The sequence below is a fragment of the Sparus aurata genome, chromosome 2, assembly GCF_900880675.1.
Source record: "Sparus aurata chromosome 2, fSpaAur1.1, whole genome shotgun sequence".
NCBI classification, from domain to species: Eukaryota; Metazoa; Chordata; class Actinopteri; order Spariformes; family Sparidae; genus Sparus; species Sparus aurata.
Window position 1 is genome coordinate 11,430,072 of NC_044188.1, and position 14,740 is coordinate 11,444,811.

General features: G+C 40.2%; 2 protein-coding genes across 2 annotated transcripts; one reads left to right on the plus strand and one right to left on the minus strand.

Annotated features, from left to right (window-relative positions):
- The first annotated feature begins 797 nt into the window (after window positions 1–797).
- Window positions 798–3,141, plus strand: lim2.3 (lens intrinsic membrane protein 2.3). Its single transcript, XM_030397450.1, has 5 exons — window positions 798–947; window positions 1,470–1,662; window positions 2,489–2,638; window positions 2,729–2,863; window positions 2,945–3,141. The coding sequence occupies exons 2-5, from the start codon at window positions 1,488–1,490 to the stop codon at window positions 3,004–3,006; spliced, it is 522 nt and encodes a 173-aa protein (XP_030253310.1). The 5' UTR covers window positions 798–947; window positions 1,470–1,487; the 3' UTR covers window positions 3,007–3,141.
- A 432-nt stretch (window positions 3,142–3,573) lies between these two features.
- Window positions 3,574–9,608, minus strand: hspa8b (heat shock protein family A (Hsp70) member 8b). The gene is made up of 9 exons (XM_030397437.1): window positions 9,461–9,608; window positions 6,567–6,776; window positions 6,279–6,484; window positions 5,962–6,114; window positions 5,230–5,785; window positions 4,841–5,043; window positions 4,553–4,751; window positions 4,233–4,465; window positions 3,574–4,094 (listed from the first exon to the last, which is right to left on the minus strand). Exons 2-9 carry the CDS (start codon window positions 6,769–6,771, stop codon window positions 3,909–3,911), a joined length of 1,941 nt encoding a protein of 646 aa, XP_030253297.1. The 5' UTR covers window positions 6,772–6,776; window positions 9,461–9,608; the 3' UTR covers window positions 3,574–3,908.
- Window positions 9,609–14,740: the final 5,132 nt, after the last annotated feature.

Sequence of the window (14,740 nt, forward strand, 5' to 3'; positions counted from 1 at the left end):
GACCAATCCTACTCCCACTACAAGATGCTGCAACAGAGATAATTTTCTCTAAAAACTGTACAAACCTACACTTTTATCATCTGCCCACCTGCCAGCTTGTACCAAGTTAACCCTACACATCTTGTCCTGTTAATTTACGCTGTTGGCTGTGTTCACGTTCTCTGTTACATATGTTTAATTTTTACAAATGTCTGGGCAATTTATTTTACGTGTAATTAGATAGAGTCCTCTGGGCTGTGTGCCAATGAAACGACAGGGACTTTAAAATATGAGGCTAAATGTAAGATTAATGGATTCAATTTGTCTTTCCGATGTTATTATGAGAGATCGAAAGACATTAAGTGCAGAGAGTGCAGTTGCTGTTGTGTTTTCATCATTTATACTAAAGAAAATATGAATTGATTGTGATTATTTTGTATGCGAGGCGGCACAAAGAGTTGTATTAAAAGGCCTGATATATACAGAAAATCATGTTGCTTTTTCCATCAGCATAACAGAGAGAAGGGTTTAGCCAAAGCACATCAACTGGGATATAATTCAAAATGTCAGTGGACTCGGTTTTTAAATTTTTACCGCTTAAAATAAATCTCTGTTTAAATGATATTTTCCAGCCCCTGGCTGAGGGTAAGCCTCCCGCAGGCCGTGCGTTTACTGCGTGTGGTTGTGCAGCATTTTGAATGAAAAGCCCTGTGTCATCAGAATTACCGAGATGTGCGCAGCGCTTTAACAGTTTTGTATTTTCAGCAGATTCCCTAAAACACAAAACTCATCCTCTGTGATTGGTCGTGGCTCAGCACGCTCCATTGTTCCATCAGCCCGTTTGTTCGCTTGGTTTCCTGCACACAAACAAAACTTTCCTGCCACTCTGGGCAATATCGGGCTCCTGTGTGCTTTGACAACCCGAAATATTGGAATCTCTGAATTTTTCTGCAGGATAAAAGATAAAGGTAGGTCATTTGCGTTAAAAATCGATGAGTGGATGTATACCTGTTTAATATTTTGATATTTTAAAATAGATTGTTTCTTTGAAATAGTTTCTTTTAATTTCTCAATGTAAATCTCCTTTAAAGTCGCATGTTGGGAAACACATTTTGTGAAAGATTGTACCCACAGAAATCACGTTTTAATGAAAATATAGACGTGTGTTGCACCATTTTTCACACTTTTCTCTAAAGTTAAGCAAAGCATGTTTGGTATCTTTGGAAACCTGGTGGTCTTTAAAAGAACTCAAAGCAAATTTCTTAACAACATGTGGTTTTAAAGATAGACAATCCCTCAGCCTGTTGGTGTTAGAGGTTAATGACTTGTCAGACTGAGCTTTACTGTCCATGTGACACCCTGCTGAATGCATTTAGATATTGTTTTATTCATATCCAGTGTCTCTCCACACTCTGTAACAGGAAGTCCCTGCTGTAATTGGTATTGCAGCGGCCCGGTGACCTGCTCTGCTTTCTCTCACTGTGTGTCAGTCAGTGTTTTTTGGCAGGATGTACAGCTTCATGGGAGGTGGGTTGTTCTGCGCAGGAGTAGGGAACATACTCCTCATTGTCTCCACGGCAACTGACTACTGGATGCAGTATCGTCACTCCAGCAATTACATGCACCAGGGCCTGTGGCGGTACTGTGTGCCCGGGAAATGCATGACACACACAGACAGCATCGGTAAGACTCACCAGGCGGGTGACTTCCACACAAGGCAGATCCTCATTTATATGTATTAGTCTGCTGACAATCAGGCCGTGACCTTGCCACTAACACTGATGAGCACTGGGGTTACAGTACTTTCCTGTTGGGCTTTAAATATGGGTGAGGGAGATGATATCATGTGTCTGTCCTGCAAATGTCACAAGAAATCTTTTTTTCATAGTGGGAGACAGTTTTTTTTGTTTGTTTTTTCGTTATCTTTCTAAGCTTTACTCATCAAATTAGATGCAAATCCTACACTATATTAATCCCCTAAAGTGTTGCTCTGGAAAGAGAAAAACTTCCTCACACTCTTTGCTGTAAAAGCATGAAACAAGCTTCAAGCGTGTGCTTCATCAATTGCCCCTTCTAAAATAAATCCCAGCCAACAAAAGACATTATTTATATTTTAATTGACTTTTTTTTTTCTTTCAATAAAAAATAAAAAGGATTAGGGTTATTATAGTTGAAAATAAAGTTTTTAAAAAATATGATTTTCAGGGCTCCAGACTGACTTTTTACAGTGATTGCTCTGGTGTGCCTTATATGTTCATTTAGGTGCATAATTCTTGTGTTATTTAATTGATAGAAAAAAAGAAATAAATGTGCAAATGTTCAAAAGATTCTCTTTATCTAACTCACAGCACACACAAAAAGATAACTGTGATAACCTTAAGTGTTTAAAACTAAACTAAATTGCAGGCGCACCAGTGCAACACAACAGTCACATCCTGGAGCCCTGATTCTGAATTCCTTGTTCAGTTCTGTCCTGGCTTACAATGTCTTTGTTTCCTCTCACCCACAGCCTACTGGGATGCCACCCGGGCCTTCATGATCCTCTCCCTGCTGGCTTGTTTCATCGGCATCGTGATCGGCGTCATGGCCTTCATCCACTACTCCTCCTTTGACGGGTTTGACAAGACTTTTGCAGCCGGCATCCTCTTCTTCATCTCCTGTGAGCTCCTCATCTGTTCACCTACACAATACACAAGCCTCTCTCAAACATTAAAGACCCTCATCACTTCTGTTCTGATCTCTTGTGCAGGCTTCTTTGTGTTGCTGGCCATGGCTGTCTACACAGGAGTGACAGTGAACTACTATGGTAAACGCTATGGCAGCTGGCGGTTCTCCTGGTCCTATATAATGGGCTGGGTGGCGGTGGTGCTCACATTCTTCTCAGGTATGCATCTCATCATGTCAATAAACAGGTATACCTTATTCTCGTGTTCATCATCATAATAATCAGATTGTTCTCTTCCAGGTATCTTCTACATGTGTGCCTACCGGATGCACGAATGCCCAAGAAACTCTAACTCACGCTGACCTGCCAAAGACATCAACAAACACACATACACAAATCAGCATTGGTCCATAATTTATGGCCGAGAGGAACCAATCAACACCCCTGTGAACCTTCCAAACACTTCATGAATAAGCAAAATAAATGATAAAAAAGACTGTTGTCTGTATTGTATTGTCTCTCTACTGAAAGGTGAATAAAATGCAGGGAAGAAGAAGTGTGAAAGACTGACTGTGACACCAGGATTGGAGCTGATAAAGCCTCTTGTACTTTGGAGTCTGTTGAGAAACCACAACAGAATGACGTGTGTTTAATAGTGATAAACATCTTCCTGGGAGGGTGAAACGTCTGTGAATTACTCAAGTGCAGTAATCAGCTGAATGTGTATTTAAATTATAAATCAACAGCTATCTTATAGAAAAAGATTTATGTAATGAAAACTACTAAAAACACAATAAATGGCCATATTAGAAATGACCTGAACTCAGCATAACCGTGATGTTGTCACATTGTCAACACCTAAAGTCGATTTTAGAATAAGATGTCATCATATCTGTTATAATCAAAGTAATAAAAAGATGAGCAATGAGTCAATTCTCAATAGAATATTTTATTTACTCTCATTTTGCAAGTGCTGAGTAATACTGACCATTTTGGCACCTCAAAAGGAAAAGCACACTGTGGTAATGCAAACATGATTTTTTAACTGGTTTAACTGAACGCAAAACAGGCCCTTGAAAAGACCGCCTGCCAGGAAAGCCACAGTCGAGGAGTTGGCTTAGCATGGCATAGAAAAAATATCAACGCAATCCCAAAACATTGTGGTTAATGCTTCTGTGTATAAAATGTGATATTTTTACTGTGAACACCCCTCACACCAACCTCAAAGAGGAAAAAGAACAAGCTCAAGCAGGTTTGGTTTAGTTTAGTCGACCTCCTCGATGGTGGGGCCGGAGGATGCTCCTCCTCCAGGAGCAGCGCCACCTCCGGGGAACCCCCCTGGCATTCCTCCGGGCACCCCACCTGTACTCTGGTACAGCTTGGTCATGATGGGGTTGCACACCTTCTCCAACTCTTTCTGCTGGTGCTCAAACTCCTCTTTTTCTGCAGACTGAGAAAGAAGAAAGAAAGAAAGAAAGAAAGAAAGAAAGAAAGAAAGAAAGAAAGAAAGAAAGAAGGGGAACTTAAGTATCAATCTAGCCACAATCAGTTCACCCCCTTAAAACTGGAGTATAATTCTGATTCAAACCTGGTTTCTATCCAGCCAGCTGATGACCTCTTTGCACTTGTCCACAATCTTCTCTCGGTCCTCGTCGCTGATCTTTCCCTTCAGCTTTTCGTCCTCCACAGTGGACTTCATATTGAAGGCGTACGACTCCAGACCGTTCTTGGCAGCAACCTTGTCTCTCTGCACGTCATCCTCCGCCTTGTACTTCTCCGCTTCCTGGACCATACGCTCGATGTCCTCCTTGCTCAAGCGACCTGATGGATTTTAATTCAAATGAACACGAGGCTGAGTACCACAATTTCACAATTAAGCTACATCATTTAAGTTCTTCTTCAGGTTACCTTTGTCATTGGTGATGGTGATCTTGTTCTCCTTTCCAGTGCTCTTGTCGACCGCAGACACATTCATGATGCCGTTGGCGTCAATGTCAAAGGTCACCTCAATCTGAGGAACCCCGCGGGGTGCAGGGGGGATCCCAATCAGCTCAAATTTCCCCAGAAGGTTGTTGTCTTTAGTCATGGCCCTTTCACCCTCAAACACCTGCAGATTAAACGTCAAATCAACCCATCAATAAAGATTTATTTAAAATTCTCTAGAGTAATTATTATTTTAAAAGATAGAGGTCGTACCTGAATGAGCACACCAGGCTGGTTGTCTGAGTAGGTGGTAAAAGTCTGGGTCTGCTTCGTGGGGATAGTGGTGTTCCTCTTGATGAGAACAGTCATGACTCCTCCAGCAGTCTCAATGCCAAGAGACAAGGGGGTCACATCCAGCAGCAGCAGGTCCTGCACGTTTTCAGATTTGTCGCCTGACAGGATGGCTGCCTGGACAGCTGCAGAACATTTCAGTGGATTTAGAATTTTGTCAGTATGTTTAAATATCCAGTGATCTTGTTGTTGCACCAAACAGAGCTGCACTCTTAATGTCATTGTATTCTAAAGCTTACAATGACAATAAAGGCATTCTGACTCTGATTAATGAGAAAATGTGTTTTTTTAAGGACACTGAGAGGTTATACCTGCACCGTAGGCCACTGCCTCATCAGGGTTGATGCTCTTATTGAGTTCTTTTCCATTGAAGAAGTCCTGCAGCAGCTTCTGGATCTTAGGGATACGAGTGGAACCTCCCACCAGGACAATGTCGTGAATTTGAGCTTTGTCCATCTTGGCGTCGCGGAGGGCCTTCTCCACAGGCTCCAGGGTTCCTCGGAACAGGTCTGCGTTCAGCTCCTCAAAGCGCGCCCTGGTGATGGAGGTGTAGAAATCAGTTCCCTCATGCAGAGAGTCGATTTCGATGCTGGCCTGAGTGCTGGACGACAAAGTACGCTTGGCCCTCTCGCAGGCCGTGCGCAGGCGACGCACCGCCCTCTTGCTGTCGCTGATGTCTTTCTTGTACTTGCGCTTGAACTCAGAGATGAAGTGGTTGACCATGCGGTTATCAAAGTCTTCTCCTCCCAAGTGCGTGTCGCCTGCAGTGGACTTTACCTCAAAGATGCCATCTTCAATAGTCAGGATGGAGACGTCGAAGGTACCACCACCCAGGTCAAAGATGAGGACGTTCCTCTCAGCTCCAACCTGTAATTTAAATGATTTAAATTACTTGCAGCAGGCACTTATACGGGGCTTCTTAGAATCTCACATAAAAGTCTACATTATCCAGATTAAACATAAATTATCACAGATGGAAAACTTTCTTAAATAGGCAGGTAAAAATAAAAACTGAATCTTGTAGCCTAAACTATTAAATGTACCTTTTTGTCCAGGCCATAAGCGATAGCAGCAGCTGTCGGTTCATTGATGATACGAAGAACATGCAGCCCAGAAATGGTCCCTGCGTCTTTGGTGGCCTGGCGCTGAGAGTCGTTGAAGTAGGCAGGCACTGTCACTACAGCATCAGTGACAGTCTACAAGAAGGAAAAAGTGGAAATTTACAGCAGTTAATGACACATTAATGAGACTTATTTAACATTAAATATACAGTTGTTAAATTAAAACACAGCTCACAGATCCCTAGTCTATTTATACAACAATATCTATCCCCTCCTAATAGACATAAATAAAAGCGTACCTTCCCCAGGTAGGCCTCTGCAATCTCTTTCATTTTAATCAGCACCATGGAGGAGATCTCCTCCGGGTAGAAGCTCTTGGTCTCGCCCTTGTACTCCACCCTGACTTTGGGACGTGAACCCTCATTAATGACTGTAAACGGCCAGTGCTTCATGTCTGACTGGACAACGGCGTCATCAAAGCGACGTCCAATGAGACGTTTGGCATCTGAAAGACGACAAAAGACACAATAAGTATCCTAAAACATCACAGTCAACTGTGCATACTTGACGAGAAAAATGTTTCATACCGAAAACAGTGTTGGTGGGGTTCATCGCCACCTGATTCTTGGCTGCATCCCCAATCAGCCTTTCGGTGTCAGTGAAGGCAACATAGCTGGGTGTGGTTCTGTTTCCCTGGTCATTGGCAATGATCTCAACTTTGCCGTGCTGAAACACTCCTACACAGGAGTAGGTAGTGCCCAGATCAATGCCGATTGCTGGTCCCTTCGACATGGCTCCTGAGAACATGAGAATGATCAGCTGTGTATCATATATTGGCCCAACCCTGAAAATCTGCGTAAAAACATGACAGATGAGTAACTGGAGCCCTTCTAAGCACTCGGCTAGCTACCATGATATACATTTGTAGTATGGGGTAATGATGCTATTAGCAGAGACTGAGCAACACAAACAGCAGTGGAAACAAACTGTCTCTGAAGGTCCACAGCACCTGTTCTCAAGCCTCCTATGTTTGACAGCTTGGAAACGGCCGCCTTTATTATGGCAACAACAGACAACATGGATGAGTGGGTTTTTAACTCAGGAGTAGGTTTACTGTCACCTGATAAACAGACTGAACTGCCATTTTGATGAATTTTGTTATCATAAGGCTGAAATATTAGCTGTTTAATTGCTTAAAAGCTGAGTCATTTTACAACAATGTCAAACTTCTTCAGTGTGCTGTTTGATGCTGTTCTTCGTCTTACATGACAGTTAACTGAATGTCATTGAGTTTCAGATAAAACAAGCAGCTAAAATATGTAAACTTGGCCTCTAGGACGGTACTTGATGCTATTCTATTTACTGATATTTATATTCAATCGGGTTTGTAATGTTTCAGAGTTTGAACTAGAGCTGGGTTCACTACTCTCGAATATTTGTAGAGCAACAGACTCATTCCTGGTTTCACTTGGTATCAAAGTTATCAAGATGACTCAGTGAAACAGGCCCAGTGTTTACTGTTGCTATTTTATCAAACCATTGGTATACTGAAATGTTAGCCAAATGTTAAGCCACAAGGGAGGTCATTACAACTAACTCAGGCAGAAGTTCACATGCTAGGGAGTTCCTCTGCATTGCAGGGGAGTCATGTGCTCTAGTGATAAAAAAGGGTTTTAAGATTTAGGCAGACAAGTGACTCGAGTCAATTTGTCCATTTTCTCATTTTCTATTGGGCAAGTAAAATTACAGGTTGGGTCAATCCAAGTCAAGTTGAATAAGTCTTACCTGCAGTATCTGGTCTTTATAAAAGCAAAAGATACATAACTACCTCCTAAATATCTAACCTATTCAAAAAGTATGACAAAAATGTGTTAGTTTGTTCTTTTTTTATTCAGTGAGTTATATATGCCTATATAATATCAAGAACTTTAAAAATGTGTTCTTAACTTCTTCGCAAATATGAAAAAAAATTCCCACCCCATTACTCTGAAAGAATGTGACTCTGACACCCAGACTACAAAAAACTAAAATTAATACATTAAATGAACACAAGTTATCATGACTTAAGTCAGAACTGGGCCACCTGCTTGAAGCTGTGTCTTGAACCAATGACACGCTTGTCCATCAAAGAATCACCGCTAACAAAGTTGTCAGGTTAATTCAGTTAAAAACATGTTTAATTCAATACAACAATAAAGTCTTTTAAAAGCTTTTATTATGAAGCAACATTACATGAAACGTGTTTTCTCTGAGAATTATTGGGAGACGGGTGCTTGCTATGGGTTGGCTGCAGTCGTCAGATGTCACTGTGGCCCGCTCGGAGGCGGGACAGGGTGTGGCGGGCCTGGCCCTGCTCCAGAGCAGGTCCATCGCCAGCATGACTCGGCTCAAAAGTGCCAGTGGAAAAACGGCACAAGTCGAGTCTCAAGTCATTTATATACAAGTTGCAAGTCATCAACACAGTGACTTGAGGCTACTCGCAGCCAAGTCACAACGACTTGAGTCCACATCTCTGGATTCAAGATGGAAAATGTGAATTTGAGCTGACACAATTACTCATACAAACCCTCAGTTGATCAAACAAGACTGGCAAATATTTTGAAAATCAAGCCAAAACACTGATTTTCTCAGTCCAAAAAAGAGAAGAGATTTGAAGGCATTAATTTTGGTTCTAGGATCCTGTGATGAGCTTGTTTTAATTATACTCTACAGTGTTGCTCACAATGCAGCAGGAGATCTTTGAGTCTTTTGGGAGCAGGTTTGTTGCATTTCTAATTTGCACACCAGAGAAACATGCATGTTCATGTTCTAGATAATGTTACTACATTTAAACCTGCTCATACTACAGTAGTTGTTAAGATTTGTTAAAAAGACATTTGATTTGGGGGGTTAGAGAGATGATTTTTCTAATCTGAGACATCACAGCAAGTTGTGCTGCATCATTAGCTCAGCTGCAAACAGCAGCCTCAGGACATGAGGGCGTGTCCCTCCATATTTTCGGAGACTTGGAACTTTCTGGACTACTCCTTCACTTCCCCAACAGACGGAAATGTGCAGATCTATCCATTTTAGCAACTTTAAGCAAACCAGATCCTGAACTGTCAGCAGCAGAAGAGATGCAGCTAGTTAGCATCACCTCATACCTGTTGTTAGCCACGTTCCCCGACCAACTTTCTCATCACATGAACGCCGAGGTTAGCTTCAACATGCGCAGTAACATTATAAAAAGTTCGCATGCAACATTAATTAATTACATAAGCTGTGTGTAGCTGCATTTTAATGATAGCAGATGGATGTTAAAAAATGTAAGCTAGCTTAAATTATAACGCAAACTGAGCAGCCGTTGACGTTGATTACGTTAAAGAATGATATACGTATTAACGTTAATTAGCTGATAGATAGCTGAAGACTCCCTGCAGTTGTTAGCAAAACTCCCTCCTGTTAAAGTCGCTATAAAACATCATTTTTCTAGTATACTCACCTCTGTTCAATCAGAATATGTCGTTTTATCGTATTGTGGTTAAGTTAGCTGTTTCAATACCGCAGTCAGGCTTCACCAAAGGTCCTGGTCCCCTCTGTCAGTCAGTGATGAGGGAGCGGCCGCGCCTCCTCAACGACACTCACTGAGAACGCTCTAGAACACGGGAGGAGCGGTGCTGGCCAATCAGCTGCCACAAAAATCCCTGCCTCTGTAAATTGTCCAATCAGAAAAAATAGTCGCCGAATTCATCATCGGTTGCTATCAGGATTGTGGAATATTGGTAAATTACTTCCGAGTGACTTCCAGCATTCTGACACTGGTTGAGTACAGTGATGGAGAAAGTGTCTTTTAAAGGACCGATGCCACAAAATACACGATTATGATTGAAAGTCCTGCATATAAAATGTATTAGTGTGTGAGTAATATCAGGAAAATTTACTAATCCATCGGGAGTGCCATTTAGACTATACCCATCCATCATTCAAATCTAAATGTGCAGTCTATGTGCTGTATAATAATAAACTTTATTTATATAGTACCTTTAAAAACAGAGTTTAAAAAATGCTTGCACAATCAAGCAAAAGGCAGGAAACTCAGGAAAGACAAGATTACAAAATAAACAGTCAACAATGGAATAATGTGAGTTGAAACAAGTGGGCAGAACAGAAAATGTAAAAACTCAATATAAGTCATTCAAGTGAAAGGAATACAATTGATAAAACAGCTCAAATCACATAAATGGACGAGAGGGAGAGAAGAAGAAGAAATAATCATCTGACTAAATGAATAGATGAATACATGCACACATAGGAATGAATAAAGCAATAAAAACAATAAAGGATGATTAGGATACAACATCACATCGAAGGAATTAAAGAACAGATAAATAGTCTAAGTGCAGTAAAAGGAAGGGAAGGAATGGGTGAAAGATGAAAATTCAGTTTAAGAAGGATGAATTGGGATCCTTCCTTGTTATGTGATAAAAATACTGATACAGCACAGAATATAAATCTGGTTGCATTGAAGAGAAAACTAGTGGAGATATCAATTATTATTAATATGATTATTATGAATTTGATTATTGTAACCATTCTGCAACAATTTAATACATGTTGGCAAGTACAGTTTCTTGGATGTTAGAAACACATTTTAGCTTAAGAAAGAAATCAGTGAGGCTTAGCATAAACTGTGTATACACAAAAATGGTGAAATTTTACTTCGATGGCCAAACTTTAAAAAATTCTTAATATTTAAGAAAGGTTTTGAGCTACTTTATTTGGTATATTACTATTTACTGCTACTTGATACTTCTTCTATTTACTTCATTTTTAAAGGGAAATGTTCCGTTTTACTCTACTCTATTTATCAGGTACTTATAAGTTTTACATACATAAGACATACATTGAATATATCAAATCTGATATTTCATTATTTAACAGTACAAAACGGTTTAAGGTGTAAAAATTAGCCTCATTTCGACCCTAACTATAAGAATACAGTCCTGTGTAAAGTCATACTAACGGTATAATACTATTTCTACGAAGGGTCATTCTGCTGCATGTAGCCTATGTCTAAAGCCAATGGCCAATCTTAATAGGTCAAACAGTTGACACCAAAATGACTTTATTTATTATATTGACTGATATTTATTATTGACAGTCCTTGTACCATTCTGTTTAAAAGTGGCCACAGGGCTTCGAACAAATATTGTAATAAAATCTAGAGCAAGCAGTGGTTATCATAAGACAGCATATTAATTTGTGTCGTGATGGATCTGGTTTTGTGATCTTCGCTTGAGTTGCACCACAGCAGTACTATGGACTGCTGGAAAAGGTTATGCATAAGCTGGTAATTAGGAATAAGAGGGACCAGGGAGCGTCTGATTGTCCCTGTGAGATGTTTGGCAAGAGGTGAGAACCAGTTAGACTAAAAACTTGCACTTTGCCATTTTGTGATTTGGCAATATATATTTTAATTGCGCAGTTCAAATGCAAAACATACTGGCATGTAGGCGATATGAATGATTATCCGTGTCAATTATCCATTTGAAAGCATGGCAAAGTGACACAATTTTAATCAAACAAGGAGAAAACCAAGGATTGAACAAGTAGAATCTGACCAAACATTTCCAAACAAGGAGAGACAGACAAACACCAAACAAACACCTGCGATTGTTAGACCGTGTTGTAGCAGTGTGACATGCGCCTCAAACGTATTAAGTAATTAAAAAAAAATTTAAAATACATGACCTATAATTAAGTTGTCCATAGTGTGGTATTGAAAGCAGGAGTACTTATTTTACCACTGAAGGGTTCAAGTGAAAGTTGACTCTGAGAATAAAAAAAGGAAAAGCTTAACCACACCTATAAATGTCAGGTTAAAACACAGTGAGTCATTGAAATGTGGACTCACACCTCAAAAAAAAAAAAAAAAAACACCACACAATCTGCCGTGCAACACCAAATATTCTTGTGAGAATGACATTAGAAGACTGTGGAAGTGATTCCTTTCAAAAAAAAAAGAACAAATGGGTCACAGATGCTCAGGTTTTATAACACATCCAGGGATCGGTTTTCAATGAAGGAGTTGTGTCCTGACGTGACTTCTTTAAAAAAGGACTCCTGTTACTGCCACGACATGTTATGATACCGTTCAGGTGTTACATACTGTTTAATAGTGCAGCCCAGCGTACAGGATGGTCTTTCACATTCAATAGCTGTTGTGAAAAAAAATCTATTGTAAGTCTTGCACGTCTTGCAACAAAAAAAAAATTCAATACTTTGCAGTTAATTTGACCCTGCGATACGACAAAGGAAGGAGACATGAGATCCGCTTCGAAAAATATACATTAATTCTTATAGTCTGAGTAGAATAAGATAAAAGTAAATATCATAACAAAAAATGCCGTTATTTATTTTAAAGTGTTGTGACATTATAACCAGTCATTTAGCAAATGTCACATTCATTTCCAGTCAGCAGGTGTGAAAGTGAACAGATCAGTAATGAACTGTCTGACTCTACTTTCTGTCAAGCCTGCACATGCCACGGCTCAAATCAAGAGCAGACAACTCCTCATTGTTCAGAGTCGGATAATAAACATGACCAAAAAAGGCAGGTCTTACGAAATATGTGGGCTTTCAACCGCGCCGTTGGGTTATATAATTTACGTTGTTAACTACTTAGATGTTCCCAAGAGCCACTTGTATATCAAATTGCCTTTACAGTCCCAAGTCTATAGAGACCAGACACCTGTCCTCAGAGACTTGCGTGACTACCATTCATGTTCTAATGTAAACATTCCTCACATGTCTGCAAGTCACATTGATGGACACATGATGGTGTCATGTGCAGGGGCCCGCCATTGTTGCTGCCTGTAAGGTGTAAGAGTAGGACAAAGTGTAAGTGCGTGTTGATAACATAGAGCTCAGTCATTATCCAGACACCCTGTGAGTCCAACGGGACATACAGATGTTTGTTGTTCTGTGCTGGTGATAAAGTAAACTGCAAGATCCAAAATCCAGCATGTTTCCAGAGATAATTGTGGGGAAAAAGGAGATACAGCTACATAGTGATATTGATCTGGTAATCTAACCTAAAATCTCTGCCTGAAAGTAAATAAAGCGTGTTCCCCAAGTTGGTGAACTGTTCGATCAAATTTGGTTGATTACAAATATGTACTGAGGCTGTTTCATGCTTGAAAATACTGTAAAATTGTCAGTCCTCTCTAAATGACATGATACACGTATAAAGGTGACACTGTTTCTATATGACGGACTTGGAGTATAGGATATATGTTATCTTGGGTGGCACTGAAAGCACTCAGGATTAGTCGATCTTAGTGTACTTCCATTACCGGGCTTGCCAATTGTATCACCCACAAAAGGTGCTCAGGTAGGTGCCCATCATTTATATTCCCTTTAATAATGCACAGGGACATTTGCAGTTTTACATTATATCACTTGTTTAAGATTGTTTGCCTCTTTTCACTGAAAAGGATGTCCACTAACAACAGATGTGTCTTATCTTTGATTCAATAAAAACACTAGTTTCTTAACAAAATGTAAGGTGAATTGACTCCATTATGTTTCAGTGCACCTTTTTGAAATATATCGGGATGATATCATGAATTACAATTATTTTGGACTGGGTAACAGCGACATGACATTGTCATATTGTCCCAAGCCTTGATCAGAAATATGTTTGTCATTTCCGTGCTGCAATTTCTTGTTACTCATTGATCGACATGTACACTGACTCTGATACAGGCCATAGGAACCTGGCCCAGGAATCCATTCTGCACTGTACATCCTAGTAAACTTCACAATACATGCTTTTTACTTTTCAAAGTTCTCATTCCCAGACGACATAATGTCGCTCACAGAGCATCACCCTGTCTTATGCTCTTGGCCAATCAAAGCTTGTTACGTTCTTTGTCTATGTGTCAGTCTCTATTGTTACCCGACCAGATGATCAGGTACTTATTAAATTTGATTCATGAGTCTGCATAAGTTGGATTCCTCCATGTGGGTGTGTACTGCAGGCCTTCTGCAGACACTAACAGTATCTGCTCCATTTTTAATACAGAACATTTTTGTTTTTAAAACATGGATCCTGACCTAAATCTGCCTGTACCACATTAGAATTATAATTCCCCAAGGGTGCCCACATTTACTGCTTTTCGGTCCAAGTTTGGAAGCAATGTGCCCCCAGTATCACTGATGGCATGGCTCGTAGACAATTGCTTGTTTAGACGACAAAGAAGAGATTAAAGCTGGCATTTGACATTGGATACGTCCAGTAATCCAACAGGCACCTTTTTCAGGCTGTATCCTCTCAGTGCATTGTGGTCCTGTACTTTGGGGACCCGAGTTACTCAGGAGTCGCTTTCATGTCATGATGCTGCACAAAAGACTTTGTGCGTCTCTCAGATAGGTGTGTCTTTTATTCACTAACTGTACAAAACAGCACTGAATTTTTCTATTTACAGTTTACAGCCCTGGGCCATAACAAAAACTGATCCATTACAAAACTCGCACTCGGAAGAACAAAACGGAGACTCTTATCACATGAAAAGATCTGAAAAGAGAACACTTGTGATCAGATCACTAATCCTGCTCTTTCACAGGCCTATGAAAAACAAAACATCGTTTACGTGTATGCATTATGGTTTCCTATGCGACTGTCTCCCTGCCCATACCCAAGACAGCAATAAAGAGTTTTCCATTGCACAACATCATCACCAGCCATTAAATTTTCATTATCATACATATAGCATTAGAT

Bases quoted from the DNA above. Each gene is read 5' to 3' on its own strand.
- lim2.3 (XM_030397450.1), top strand. From the start codon at position 1,488: ATGTACAGCTTCATGGGAGGTGGGTTGTTCTGCGCAGGAGTAGGGAAC. The intron at 2,639-2,728 runs GTGAGCTCCTCA...TCTCTTGTGCAG, and splicing joins CATCCTCTTCTTCATCTCCT to GCTTCTTTGTGTTGCTGGCC. The intron at 2,864-2,944 runs GTATGCATCTCA...GTTCTCTTCCAG, and splicing joins GGTGCTCACATTCTTCTCAG to GTATCTTCTACATGTGTGCC.
- hspa8b (XM_030397437.1), bottom strand. From the start codon at position 6,771: ATGTCGAAGGGACCAGCAATCGGCATTGATCTGGGCACTACCTACTCC. The intron at 5,044-5,229 runs GTATAACCTCTC...AATGTTCTGCAG, and splicing joins GGCAGTGGCCTACGGTGCAG to CTGTCCAGGCAGCCATCCTG. The intron at 4,466-4,552 runs GTAACCTGAAGA...AAAATCCATCAG, and splicing joins CACCATCACCAATGACAAAG to GTCGCTTGAGCAAGGAGGAC.